This window comes from Ovis aries, chromosome 7 (genome assembly GCF_016772045.2).
Source record: "Ovis aries strain OAR_USU_Benz2616 breed Rambouillet chromosome 7, ARS-UI_Ramb_v3.0, whole genome shotgun sequence".
Lineage (NCBI taxonomy): Eukaryota > Metazoa > Chordata > Mammalia > Artiodactyla > Bovidae > Ovis > Ovis aries.
The window spans coordinates 79,700,577-79,713,916 of NC_056060.1; the positions used below are offsets into that span (position 1 = coordinate 79,700,577).

Genomic DNA, 13,340 nt, shown 5'->3' on the forward strand with positions numbered 1-13,340 from the left:
GTTAAGCCCTGGCGCTGCTTCCAGCCTGGTTGGAGTAAAGAATCCCTCACCTTCAAGTGAGTGGTCCATACCAAAGAAAATAAACACTAAGGGTTGTGTTCCACTTAAGAAGGTAAACCATGGTTCTCTTAGGTTGAATGCAGTGGACCTTTTCGCGCCTTTGAAGGGCTGGTGTGATGTGTCTGTGACCATTCCCAAGATGAACTCCTGGGGATCGTCCTGGGCAGAGCCTTCTAACATCCTACCGGCACTCAGGAGAGGTCTCCCTGACTTCTCTGACCCATCCCTGGGGTCTCTTCATCCACAGATTACCCCTCCTATCAGTGCTTTTTCCTCTTTTCTTCCCCCAGTCAGGAGACCAGGTCCCCTCTGACCTCTCCTGCCAGGGCTCCTGGGCCACAGAGAAGCTGCCTGTTGGCCTTCTAGTTCCAGGCAGGGAGCCAGGACCCCTGAGTTCTAATCCTGTATCCACCACCAGGCCGTGGGTTGGCATCATCTCATACCCACAGGGGCCCTCCCTAGCAAGGAGATGCCCAGCAGGAGCTTCCTCTCTCCCCCTGACACTGCTCCCGGGCCGCCGCTGTAGGACTTAATGCGTTACCTTGTCTGCAAGCAGCGAACGCGCCCAAGTCCCACTCCTAACGCTGGTTGCAGCCTGTACTCCGCGTGCAGGTGACCTGGCGACTCCCCAGTTATTCTCGGTGTTGGTGCAGCCGGGAAGCAGATTTGTCAGCCCCTCCTGTGCCCTAGTACCCTCATCTGAGAAAACGGGGCTAGGAGTGTTTTCCCTACCTATTTCATCCGGCTGACGTGACAACTCACTTACTGTAACCTAAACATGCTTAAGGTGTGACCATTTACGGGCGGGCATTCTGGGACGTTCAGGCTGCTGGAGCTCTCGGACGCTTTTCTGGGCCGAAGGGCCAAGATAAAGTTCCTCGTTATGCCGGTCTCTCCTAGAGCCCACTCGGCCGAGCCACCAAGTGTCGCTCCTCGGTGGGGTCGGTCGCGAGCCGCCCCTCTTTCCTCCCTCCCATTGGCTCTCACCTGCCCGAGGGGCGGCTGCCACGGGCCTCTCGGCCAGTCAGCCAGGGCCGCCGGGCTCCGCCCCGCCCCTCCCGGGGGTTTATAACGGGAATTCCCATGGCCCGGGCTCTGGCATCCAACCTGCTGCCGCCGCGGCCCAGCCGAGCGGAGAGCGCGGCGCGCAGAGCACACACGCTCGCGCTCAGCTCCGCTCCCGGGGCGGTTCATGAGCGCGCGCTCCGACTGCAGCCTCCGCGATCCCGCGCTGCCGCCGCCCGCCGTCGCCAGGGTCCCCCGGGGTGGGAAGGAAGGCAGGAAGGCCGGCGCGGCCGTGCGCTCCGTGAAGCCCGCCACCCCTGTCCGCAGCCCGCTGCCCGGACCGGCCTGGCACCATGCTGCCCGCGCGCTGCGCCCGCCTGCTCACGCCCCACTTGCTGCTGGTGTTAGTGCAGCTGTCCCCGGCTCGCGACCACCGCACCACCGGCCCCAGGGTAAGTGCGCCCCCAGCCGCGCGCCCACCTGCGGAAGGAGACCGCAGGTCGCTGGCCTTCATCCCTTGGGGACCGGAGAGGGAGGTATCAGAACCTGTGCCCCCCCGCCCCCCACCTACTACCCCGTCGCCGGTGGGCTTCTTGGCGAAGTTGCTGAAATTAAAATTTCTCCCATTGTTCCCCCCCGCCCCACCCCTTCTTTCTTGCAGCACCGACTCTGCCTTCCCCCTCCTCCCCCTCTCCCCCTACTGTCACTGGTGAGTTCTCTTTCCCCATCTCTCCTCTCGGGGCATTTTGCTCTAAGACCCTTAGAGGTGCCTCCTGCATCCGAGGTGCCTCCTGGCTCTCCGCTCAAGCGGGGCTGCTCGGTGGGCTCACCCCGCGCGCGGTCCTAGAGCGCTGGCGTTCTTGGCAGGCGGCGGCGGCGGCAGGGGCGGGGGGCGGTTCGGGGGAGAGCAGCTCTGCCTCCAGGGTTTTAGGTTACCGGAGAGCCACACAAGGACCTTGTGTTGTTGTTGTTTTAAAAAGCGATCGCTGCTCGTAAAGCCCACAGCAGATAATTTTAATGCTCCCTCCTGCTGGGCACAGCCGCAGAGGAGGGGTAGAGATGGGGGGCTGTGGAGAGCTGGTGGAGAGGAGCTGGCAGTGTTCGAGGAGCTCTTTCCTTGCGTTCCGCCTGGGAGGGTGCACTACTTGTTGAACCTTGGTCTGATTGGAGTTCCTGAACGATGTGAAACGTGCCAATTCTGCGCACAGGGCAGGCTGTTCAAGGCATTGTAAAACCTCCGGAACCGACAGCATTGTGTTCCTTTCTGGGCTAGATTCTTGCTCTCGTATAACCCAGTTAGTCTAATGAAGGATTCCACTACCTTAAAAAGTGTACTCTTAAACCACCCACTGATTCATTTGACCAAACTGATCCAGAGGATGGGGCTTCCCAGGTGGTTCAGTGGTAAAGACTCCGCCTGCCAGGCAGGAGGCATGAGTTCTATCCCTGGGGTGGGAAGATCCCCAGGAGAAGGAAATGGCAACCACTCCAGGATTCTTGCCAGGATAATCCCATGGACAGAGGAGCCTGGCTGGCTACCGTCCATGGGGTCACAAAAGAGTCAGACATGGCTTAGTGACTAAACAACAACGATCTCTGGCCAAGAATTACTTTATGTCAGGGCAGTTGTCTGTTGACAACTATCTCGACAGACAACTGCCTGCCTTCTCCAGGCAACAGGAGAGTCCATGTGGAAGTAGCTAGTATCTTTGTGAAAAGATTGGCTCCTTAACCAGCTTGTGCTTTCCTGGATATTGTTTGGCCTAGCCCATTGCCACCTGTTCAGATTGCAGGTTCTTTCTTCCTAGCGCTTGCTCCGTGAGAATCGTCTTTATAACTGTCGTGTGTGTGGGAAAAGCCTCGCAAAGCTTGACGAGCCTTAATGACTGCCCAGATGCTGGCTGATTACATCTGAGCCTGGCTATCACTGTAAGATCAGATTTGCAGCCACTTAGGAAAGAAAAGTGTTTGTCCCCATGTTGGGCCGGCCCTTGCTTTTATGACCAGATGTGCAACAGCAGCAGTTAAAGTGTGGCCGATTAGAGCCAGGGCGTGTCATAAATCCTCGACAGCAGGCATTCCCGAAGCTGGGGCAAGCTAGGGCTCCGGGAGTGACTTTTATGGATGCAGATGAGGATGCCTTTTAAATGAAGCTGCTTGGTTTGATATTAGGACTCGCAGCTTTTAAACTCCGAGGTCAGGAGAGCCACGGCGTTCCCTCCAATAATTAGGAACAGTCAAGACAGAGACGCAGACCAGAGCACCCGACTGAAAGCTGGATGCCCGCCCACATGAGAGGCCCGGAGACAAATGGTGGGGGGCTCGTTTGTTGCTGGGCGAGTCTAGGGTCTCAAGCCATATGGCTCTCCTTCCTTGCCTCCTGCAACTGGAGGAAGCAGCTCTTAGGGGTAAGCAAGGGACTTCAAGGGAAAATAGAGACATGGGTTAGTTTTCCCTTGGGCTTCTTTAGTTTATTAATTTGATAGAAATGGTAGAACACAAATAGGAAGTGTAAATAGGCTTCTGTGGGTTCCAGCTGGATTTTTTTCTCTCTTTTTCTCCCTTTCTCTGTCTCTCTCTTTCTCATGCAGACACACACACCGCACACACACACACACACACACACACACATTTAGAAAGTATCAAGGGAAAGCTGCTGGATGCATTTATAGACCCCAGTAAGAGCCCGCATTTATGAATTCTTGGGCCGGGCACTTTCCATGATCACTTACATTTATAAGAGCAAGAAGGTGGGTCTTTTTAGCGTCATTTTGAAAGTGAGACTCAGGAGGGTAAAAGCCTTGCTTGCAACATGGTGCATGCATAGCGGTGGGAGCCACATCCCAGTATATATGGTTGTGCAGGTTGTGAGCTTGTGTGCTTTTCACACCACCAAGCAGCTGCAGGAAGTGTTCGTCCGACTAGCGATGCCATTCCTGTTAAATGGGCATCAGGCGAGTTTGTCTATAAGAAAGCACTATTAACAAGATTTTTTGGTGTCTGCATCTCTAAAGGGTGATGCCTTTGAGTTTCAACCTATTCCGGAAGCCTGCAGTTCTCTTCTGTGGCTTCTTGGTGGCGTCAGAAATGCGGTCCTGGTTGTGGGCAGCAGTGTCATGAGAGGAGCAGAAACATCTGGCTGTTGCAGTGTTCCCTTGGGCATCCCTGGGTCTCTTCTGTTAATCTTTTGAGTGACAGAGGCTTAGGGATTGGCATCTTTTCCAGCTGGCTTTCTAGGAAACCCAGAGCATGCCCTTTTGGTTTAACTTTATCTGGCTCACTAATTGAGCTCCCTTGAGGCCTAGACTCCAATCCTTGCCCCCTTATTTGCTTCCTGCCTTCATAAAATGCCTGACATTTGTTTGACTCTGGCTCTCAGCAGCTATCAGGTATCAGATTGGAGGCTATTATGTAGGAAGCACCTGATTTCTTGGTCTCTCGGCTCTGAGTGGCCACATGGCTATCTGGGATGCTGGTCAGGAGCTTTTTAATTACGGAGGAGGCAGCCATTTGTTTAATCCTGCACAATTTACTGAAAATGTTTCTGGGGAGGGTTAATGGGGGAGGGGATCTCTCAGGCCCATGGAGTCTGATGGCCACGCCAAGCCACTGCCTGTCTTTGTCTAAACCTCCATCTGTTCTACAGACTGGGAGCTGGCTGAAGGCAGGTTCGTGCCCAGCTTGTCCATCAGTGTATCCCCCAGAGCTCACACAGGGTCTGGCACCTGTGGAATGAACAAATAAATGCAGATGATGGATGCTTTAACATTGTACTTATTTATTTATGTCAGCCTCACTGAGTGGCATGCCGAATCTTCGTTCCCCAATCAGGATTGAATCCTTGCTCCCTGTACTGGGAGCACTTAAGCACTGGGCCACCAGGCAAGTCCCCAGATGATGCATGTTTATCAGTGATTCACAGGTTCCACTTTCTTGGTACAGGACTGGAGGCAGGGAATAGATTTTAAGAAGTTTGAGAAATAGAAGAAAAATTTGATTTCTTAATTTTTTTAGCTGTATTCTTTATCCTCTCTCCTCTCGAGTACTCCTCCTTTGAAACCTAGCTCTAGCATCACTCTCCAAGTTGGTTAGAATTGATCACTCTCTACCTTTGCACAGCTTCAATATCTGATTCACTTGTGTTCTTAACTTTCGCTAATTTTACAGTGAGCATCTTGAGATCAGACCAGCATCTTCATCCTCTTAGCATTAACTTGCCCCTTTGGCACTCCATCCATGATCTTGTCTTGTTAAATGAACAAGTTTACAACCTCTTGAGGGCAGAGTAAAGATGTTATTTGTCAGTGTGCTGGTCACACTGCAAAGTGTACTGTAAATATTTATTGAAATGAATTTGACTGTACTGTGACATCCATGCTGGACTCCCTGCTCTCATTTAAATGAAGTTGGTTACTTAACAATTTATTATTTTTTTCCATTTTAGGCTTTTGTTCCTAAAGTGTGTGGGGTGGTTATGGGAGGTGTGGGGGTGGAGAGACTGAGCAAACAAAACGTGAATAGGGGAACAAGCTTTGGCTCCACATAAACCCTTTAAAAAAAATCTTGCATTTGCCAAATGTGAAGCAGCTTGTAGACAGCTCCCTTCTCTTTGACTAACCTGTCTCAGTGTCTGGATGAGGGTGGGGCCTTGTGTCTGTAGAGATGCCCTTCTTATTATCTGTGTTCAGAACAAGAGCCCTTTCCCCCCCTTTTTTCCACGTGGTGGATTTAGCTGAGAGGCTACTCTGGTGTTAGGCCAAGAATCTGATTTAAACCTTCTGATGGAGCTGGCACAATTGAGGAAGACAGGAAGAGGAAGCAATCATCTTAGAAACTCTAGGAAATCCAAGCAAATGGAAAACACTTTGATATTATGTCCTAAAGTTGAAGGTACACATTTTTTTTGGCCACCCCACTTGTCTTGAGGGATTTTAGTTCCCCATCCAGGGACTGAACCCGACCCCTTGGCAGTGAAAGCTTGGAGTCTTAACCATTGGACTATAAGCGAATGTCCCAAATGTTCACATTTCTTATGGCCTGTGATTCCATTTCTAGATGTATACGCCCAAGAAAAACTCGTGTCCAGAAGGAGACATATGCAACTGAATTCACACTACTGCAAACCTGGAAAGAGCCAAATAAGCCATCAGTTGGAGGGTGGAGAATTATAGTCAGTCAAAACACATGATCAACAGTGACATGCAAAAATATGGATGCCTCTGAGTAATACGATATTAAGTAAAAGAAATACAATGAAAGATGCAATGTGACATCTTTTATAAATTTATAAACAGCTAAAATCAAAGAAAAAACTTTAAGGAATACATATAGCTGCAAGAAAACTATATGAAAAGAAAAACAAGGTATACAGGATCAGGGGAGGTTAGGGTGAGGCTGAGATTGGATTGAGATTGGATTAGTGTAAGTTAGTATCAATACTTTACCTTTTCAGAGGAGAAGGGAGATGAGGTGAGTCTGAAGTTATTTGTCCATTGGCAAAGATCAAAATAGCTGGTGTATAAAAAATAAGTGTGGCTCCTGCATAGGCCAATATTGAGTGTGTCATGAACCAGGTTCAGTCCAGTTCAGTCGCTCAGTCGTGTCCGACTCTTTGCGACCCCATGGACTGCAGCATGCCAGGCTTCCCTGTCCATCACCAACTCCCGGAGTTTACCCAAACTCATGTCCATTGAGTCGGTGATGCCATCCAACCATCTTATCCTCTGTCGTCCCCTTCTCCTCCTGCCCTCAATCTTTCCCAGCATCAAGGTCTTTTCAAATGAGTCAGCTCTTCACATCAGGTGGCCAAATTATTGGAGTTTCAGCTTCAACATCAGTCCTTCCAATGAACGCCCAGGACTGATCTCCTGTAGGATGGACTGGTTGGATCTCCTTGCAGTCCAAGGGACTCTCAAGAGTCTTTTCCAACACCACAGTTCAAAAGCATCAATTCTTCAGCACTCAGCTTTCTTTATAGTCCAACTCTCACATCCGTACATGACTACTGGAAAACCATAGCCAAAGATTATGATTAATTCAGTTCTTTGCACCCGAGATCAGATGAACACAAATTCCCTGAGTAGGGACTCCTTTCTTGTCTCCTTCTGCTCCCTCCTGTCACCCTTTCCAGATGTGTGTCTTAGAAACTACCCGAAATACCATGCTGGAGAGTGATTATTGGTTTTTGTTTGAATTCTTGTCTGGTTAGACCCTGAGCCAGACGAGGCTCTGGCGTAAATATCTACATCACCTGGCCAACGGGCTCGTTTGTAAAACTGAACCCTTTGTGGGCCATCGTGCACCTTCCTCGCTCAGGGGGATCAACCTTGTACATCTGAGTCCCTAGCCCTGCGGAGCAGAAAGGTTCACTAGCAGACGCTTGGGCCAGAAGCCTTACTTGCCCGTGGGGGTGGGGGAGGCATGTTTCTGGCTGATCCCTGCCTTCATTCCGGCCTCTTCCTTCACTCCCGATGGCAGAGGCTGGGGAGGGGAGCATGGCCCCCGCTTAGCAGGTACAGGGCACCCTTTCTCTCCTGACTACATAGAGTTCTATTGTTTAAGCAGCCAAGTTCTTGGCATCGCTGCTGCTGGTGGGGGTTGATGTCAGTGTGGAGGCCCCCTCCTGCTGCATTTGTCACCGTGAAGCAGTTTGGGAGAGGACAAGGGTTGAGCTGCGGATGGGAAATCGATCAGAGCTGCTTGTGAGGCTGCCAAACAGGGTTAGCGTTGTACAAATGTGCAGTGCGTGAACCCTGAGTCCCTGAGGGGGTAAGAGAACTGGACCTCCTCCAACACTTCCAACAGCCTCATAAGGACCCCAAGTGACATAGGTCAGTAGAACAATTAGTTGGATTTCCTTTTGCACCTGATGTCATTCTAAACTCAATTGCTAGATCACGAATTAATCTTAACTTGGGCGGACATGTTAGGTGTGGAGCTCTGTGTACTTCGGCCATCCCCTCGGTTGATTTCAGCCTCTTCCTTCTGGAGCTGGAGCTGGGTGGCCTCTACAAAGCCACTCAGAAAGTCTGGTGTCTCAGAAGAAACCCCGCCACCATCAGGGAGAATGGAGACAGAGTGAGGTTCTGCGAGACAATGTGGCAGGTGTTTTGAAACCTGAAAAATACTCTATAAGTGTCAGCAACTGTGCCCCTTCCCATTAAAAAACTATTTCTCACTGCAGCATCGATCTGATTCTAGCAGATAAAGGCCAATTTTTTTTTTTTTTTAAGTGTTGGCAGTGGAGAAAAACTGGACTTATTTTTCCAGAATTGTTCATTTTTAGGACTACAGAGCATCTATTAGACAGCACTGGGAGTTCAAAATATGGGGCATATTAATTATGCCTCTCGAAAAATTCTGCAAAGCCCCAGGGGAGAGGACACAGCAGTAGTAACAAGTGAGATGGTGAGGTGGACAGTGTTATATACCTGAGCCCACCTTCAGGTGCTCAGTGCTCCCGAGGGGCCCAGAAACGAGGACTCCAACGACTTCCCTTTGTCAGTGTTGCTGTGCAGTAGCCCTTTTGGCCGGGATGAATATGTCCTATATCTGTACTGTCCAGTATTAGACACGTGGCTATTGAAGGGAGTTTTGTATTGTTTGTTTGTTTCTTTGCTATTGAAGTGTTAAATGTGGTGTATAAAACTGTGGTGAAGTGGCTTTTTAACTTGAGCGTAATGAATTTAAGTGTAAATATCAATAGCCACAGGTGGCTAGTGGCTATTGTATTTATTGGATGGCATTAATCCCTCTCCAAGGTACCCCAACTTACCTCTCACCGTATATCCCTGCCCCCACGTGAGGATATACAGACTTTGGTTGCCCTGAGCTGAGCTGTATTTCCTGACCTCTCCTTCCCTCCTCATCTCTGTCCAAATCCCACCCATTATTTGAAAGCCTTCACACAGTCCTCCCAGCCTTGGCCCAGGAGGGTTCTCTCAGACCCCTGTGCTTTGCTTACCCCCAGGGCAGTGTGTGCCCCCATCTGCCCTGTATTCTAGGCTGACCGGAGAGGGAGGGCAATGGGGCACAACCTTCAGGGGTAGACACACCCAAGTTTGAGTCTGGCTCTGCCACTGTGAGCCTGGGCTGGTCATGTAACCTCATGGGTCCTTGGTTCCCCAGTTTGTCTAGTGGAAATCATAGCATCTACGTTTTAGGGTGGCAAGAGGATGAAGTGGGAAGTCTTAGCCTCCTATTCTGGTTCCTACTCCTATACCTTTCCTGTTATAACAAATAATACAAACCCAGAGGCTTAAGCAATACAAATTTTGGGGGGTCTGAAGCCTGATGCAGGTCTCAGTGGGTTGAATAATCATCAGAGCTGAGTTCCCTTCTGGAAGCTCTAGAGGAGAATCCATTTTCTTAGCTTTAGAAGCTGCCTGCATTCCTTGGCTTGTAGCCCCTTTCTACCTTCAAAGTCAGGTTAGGTCTTTTTCATGCTGCCGTCTGTCTGGTTCTGACTCTCTGCTTCCCTCTTCCCCACTTAAAGACCCTTGTGATTGCTGACATTGGGCCCACCAGGAGAGCCCAAACCATTCTCCTTATTTTAAGGTTGGCTGATTAGCAACCTTAATTCCTCCTTGCCATATAACTTGGCAGTTATTAGCATGTATTAGTTATTAGTATGAATAGCATGGCAGTTAATAGCAGTATTAGGATTAGGACATGGGGCATTATTCTGCTTTGGAGAAGGAAATGGCAACCCTCTCCAGTATTCTTGCCTAGGAAATCCCATGGACAGAGTCTGAGCCTGGTGGGCTACAGTCTGGGTACTCTCAAGAGTTGGACATGATTTAGCAACTGAGCATTATTCTGCCTACCACACTCACTGAAGGTCTAATACAGTGCCTAGGTTACAGAGGATACTTGATAAGTGGGGGCCATTACTGTGACCTACAGCTGTGAGTTTCTTTCCTTTTAGAATGGAAGTCTCTTAATGGCAGCATTGCTTAATTATCTTTATAGACTTCATTCTGTGCTTAGTATATAATTACTGAATAACAGAATTTTTGATGAATGTAGATTGTCTCTTTACTTTTAAAGAAATATTACACAGTAGAAAGAAGTAAAATGTAAACCAAAATATGTAATCCCCTTTGTGAAAAAAAAAAAAAAAGTTGACTTATGTTTAGAAAAATGAGGTGGGGTATATGTTATGCTGTTAATAGTGGTCATTATGGGGATATTCCATTTCTATGAGATGTATCTTAGTAATTATTAAAATAATTTGTTTTTACAATGAGCGTTTTTAATCTCAGATGAAAGTAATGTAGATTAAAACAGGCATGATTCAAAGAAATACCTGAAGCTGTCTTAATCCAGATAAGCCCCCTTCTACATCAGACACAGTCAGTCCTATGCTCACGTGGAGTTGATTTTTAAGTTAGTAACTATCAATATCAGCCTCTGAATCAATTTCTGCATGCTTTGAACTCAGTCTTCTTTAAAGGAGAGTTTTCAATTAACCTCAGCAGGACATAACTGTAAAAAGTATATTTATTGCTGCTGGTGGGAATATAAATTAGTATAACCACTTTGTAGAATTATAGTTGAAGCTGCACACACCCTTTGAGCTTGTAATTCCACTCTGGCATATACCCCAGAGAAATGGGCTGAAATCAGTATTAAGAGATGTATTTAAGGATGTTCACAGGAGCAATTTTTGGTTGGAAAAATTGTAAACCAGCTAACTGTCCATCAACAGGAAACTACAAATGGAAATTTTGATATATCCAAATAGTGGAATATTACACAGTGCTGAAACTAACATAAAGCATCACTTATTATTATGGATCAAATTCATAATCAAAATATGCGGTGAAGAAAGGCAAATTGTAGAATGCATACATCATGGTGCTATTATTTATATGATGGTTGAAAGCATGTGAAAATTACATGTATTTGACTTAAGGGTACATACATGCATAAAACGGAGAAGCCAATGGCACCCCACTCCAGTATTCTTGCCTGGAAAGTCCCATGAATGGAGGAGCCTGGTAGGCTGAAGTGCATGGGGTCGCTAAGAGTCAGACACGACTGAGCGACTTCACTTTCACTTTTCACTTTCATGCATTGGAGAAGGAAATGGCAACCCATTCCAGTGTTCTTGCCTGGAGAATCCCAGGGACAGGGGGGCCTGGTAGGCTGCCGTCTATGGGGTCGCACAGAGTCGGACACGACTGAAGCGACTTAGCAGCAGCAGCAGCAGCACATACATAAAAAAAAATGTATGGTGGACTTCCCTGGTGGTCCAGTGGTTAGGACTTTGTGCTTCCATTGCAGGGGCATGGGTTCCATCCCTGGTCTGGGAACTAAGATCCCACATACCATGCATCATCGCCAGTAAACAAATAAATATATGAAAATTAAGGGTAATGATAACTCTGAAGCTCAGATTATGGTGGTTACCTAGGGTGCGAGGGCAGAAGAGAAAGAAACACTGGTTGGGACTTTCGTGTTTTTAAAGGGGAAGGTGAGTACGTGGATATTTAAATTCCATTTTACATGTATTACATACTATATCGCAACATTGTCATTGAGAGATAAAAAGGCATTTGGATAGATCGCAGCACAGTTCTAAGAGTAGGACATAGAAGTGCTGTTTCTGCACAGTGTACTCTGCTCCAAGAGTCTGATCATGTTGTTCCTTTCCCCTGAAGGCCATGCTCAGGGTCGTTCAACCACACTTGTGATCCCCATCGAGCACCCGAGTGCTGGCCACTTCCCTCCTGCCCTTGTGAGGCCCTGAGGCCGTGCCTCCTCCCCTGAGCTCCAGGTGGGCCAGGTGGGTACAGGTGCAGTGGCCTTTTCCCATCCCTGCCTGGTGGGCCCTCTGCTCTTGTTGTACTTGCTGTCCCTTGATAGTTAGAGATGAGGTTGATCATTTTCTCAAATTTATTGGCCATTGGTTAGGGTCACCAGAGTTGGCAAATAAAAATACTAATATAAGGTTGCCTAAATTGTAAATTGCATAAACTTGAATAATATAATGTAAAATAATGTAAATTGCATAAATTGAAATTTACATAAGCAACAGATGTTTTAGTATATTTATTATACTAAATATAATAACTTACTATAATAATTCTTTGTTATTTGTCTGAAATTCAAATTTAACTGGGTGTCCAGTATTGTATCTGGCAATCCTACATTAGTTCCTTTTCTTCCAGGAGTCATCTGTCAAGTATTTTTGCTAGTTTTTAAAATAGGAGTGGTAGTTTTTATTTTTTTCTTCTTCACCTCACAGACTGACTTGGGAAGAGTTTTTTTTTTTTTTAATACTAAGAATATCAGTCTGTTTTGCTATCATGTCTGGCATATGCCTTTCATTATGAAAAAATACTAGTTTCAGTCTTCTAAATTTTACACCTTTGTGTAACCCATCTGTCATTATGATTTCTCTCTTTGCTGTCAGGATGAGAAAGGTCTCTTCCTCCTAAGTTTATAGAAATTAGGGTGAATAAGTTTCTAAAGGCTCTTAGAAATGCAGTATACGGATCATCCATTGATTTAATGTTTGACATGCATTTGTGTGGGAAATGGGCTTCCCTGGTGGAACTTCTTAAGCAGCCCCTATGGAAGGAGCACTTGTCCTGTATTTCAGAAATCCCCAATAACATTTAGAAAGAAGATATGTCAACCAGAAATATTCTGTCAAGGTTATTACTTAGGGGACGTTTATATAGAAAGCGTTACTTTGAGTAAGCAGGCTTTCTTGGGAATGACGGTAAGACTTTGGCAAAGAGCTTAGACTCTGCTTCATCTCTGGGTCTTTTCCATTCATTAAGAAAACTGCCAAATACACAAAAGCAAAGACCAGTATAGTGAATTCCAATGAACAACTCCTGGCCAAACTTGATTTTTTCACCTGTCCCTCTAGTCCTTTGATCATATTATTTTGTACCAAGTTCAGACATTATATCTTATTATCCATAAATATTTTCATCTATCTCTAAAGATAAAGACTCATTAAAAGGCACCTAACCACAAAACCACATCACAACCAAAGAATATTAACAACAATCCCTTAATATAACAGAATTCAATCAACATTCAAATCTCCTTGATTATGTCTCAGATCATGATCCAGTTAAGGTCCACATCATGCCTTCTCTCTAAATCCTCTTTTAATCTGCTAGTTTCCTCTCCATCTCCTTTTCACTTTGTAATTTATTTGTTGAATAAACAGGGTTTTCCAGGGTTTTTCATGCTAGCTTTTTTGGGATTATATTCCCATAGAGCTGTGTGACATATTCCTCTATCTTTTATAT

The 13,340-nt window shown here is 46.9% G+C and overlaps 1 protein-coding gene across 4 annotated transcripts in view; it reads left to right on the forward strand.

Moving 5' to 3' along the window:
- The first annotated feature begins 1,157 nt into the window (after window positions 1-1,157).
- SMOC1 (SPARC related modular calcium binding 1) overlaps window positions 1,158-13,340 on the forward strand; it is a 144,661-nt gene continuing 132,478 nt past the window's right edge. For all 4 annotated transcript variants that reach the window (XM_027971960.2, XM_027971961.2, XM_027971962.2 and 1 more), the window contains exon 1: window positions 1,158-1,517. In XM_027971960.2, the coding sequence (XP_027827761.1) occupies window positions 1,419-1,517 (99 nt within the window). In that variant the 5' untranslated portion in view covers window positions 1,158-1,418. The remainder of the gene's footprint in view (window positions 1,518-13,340) is intronic.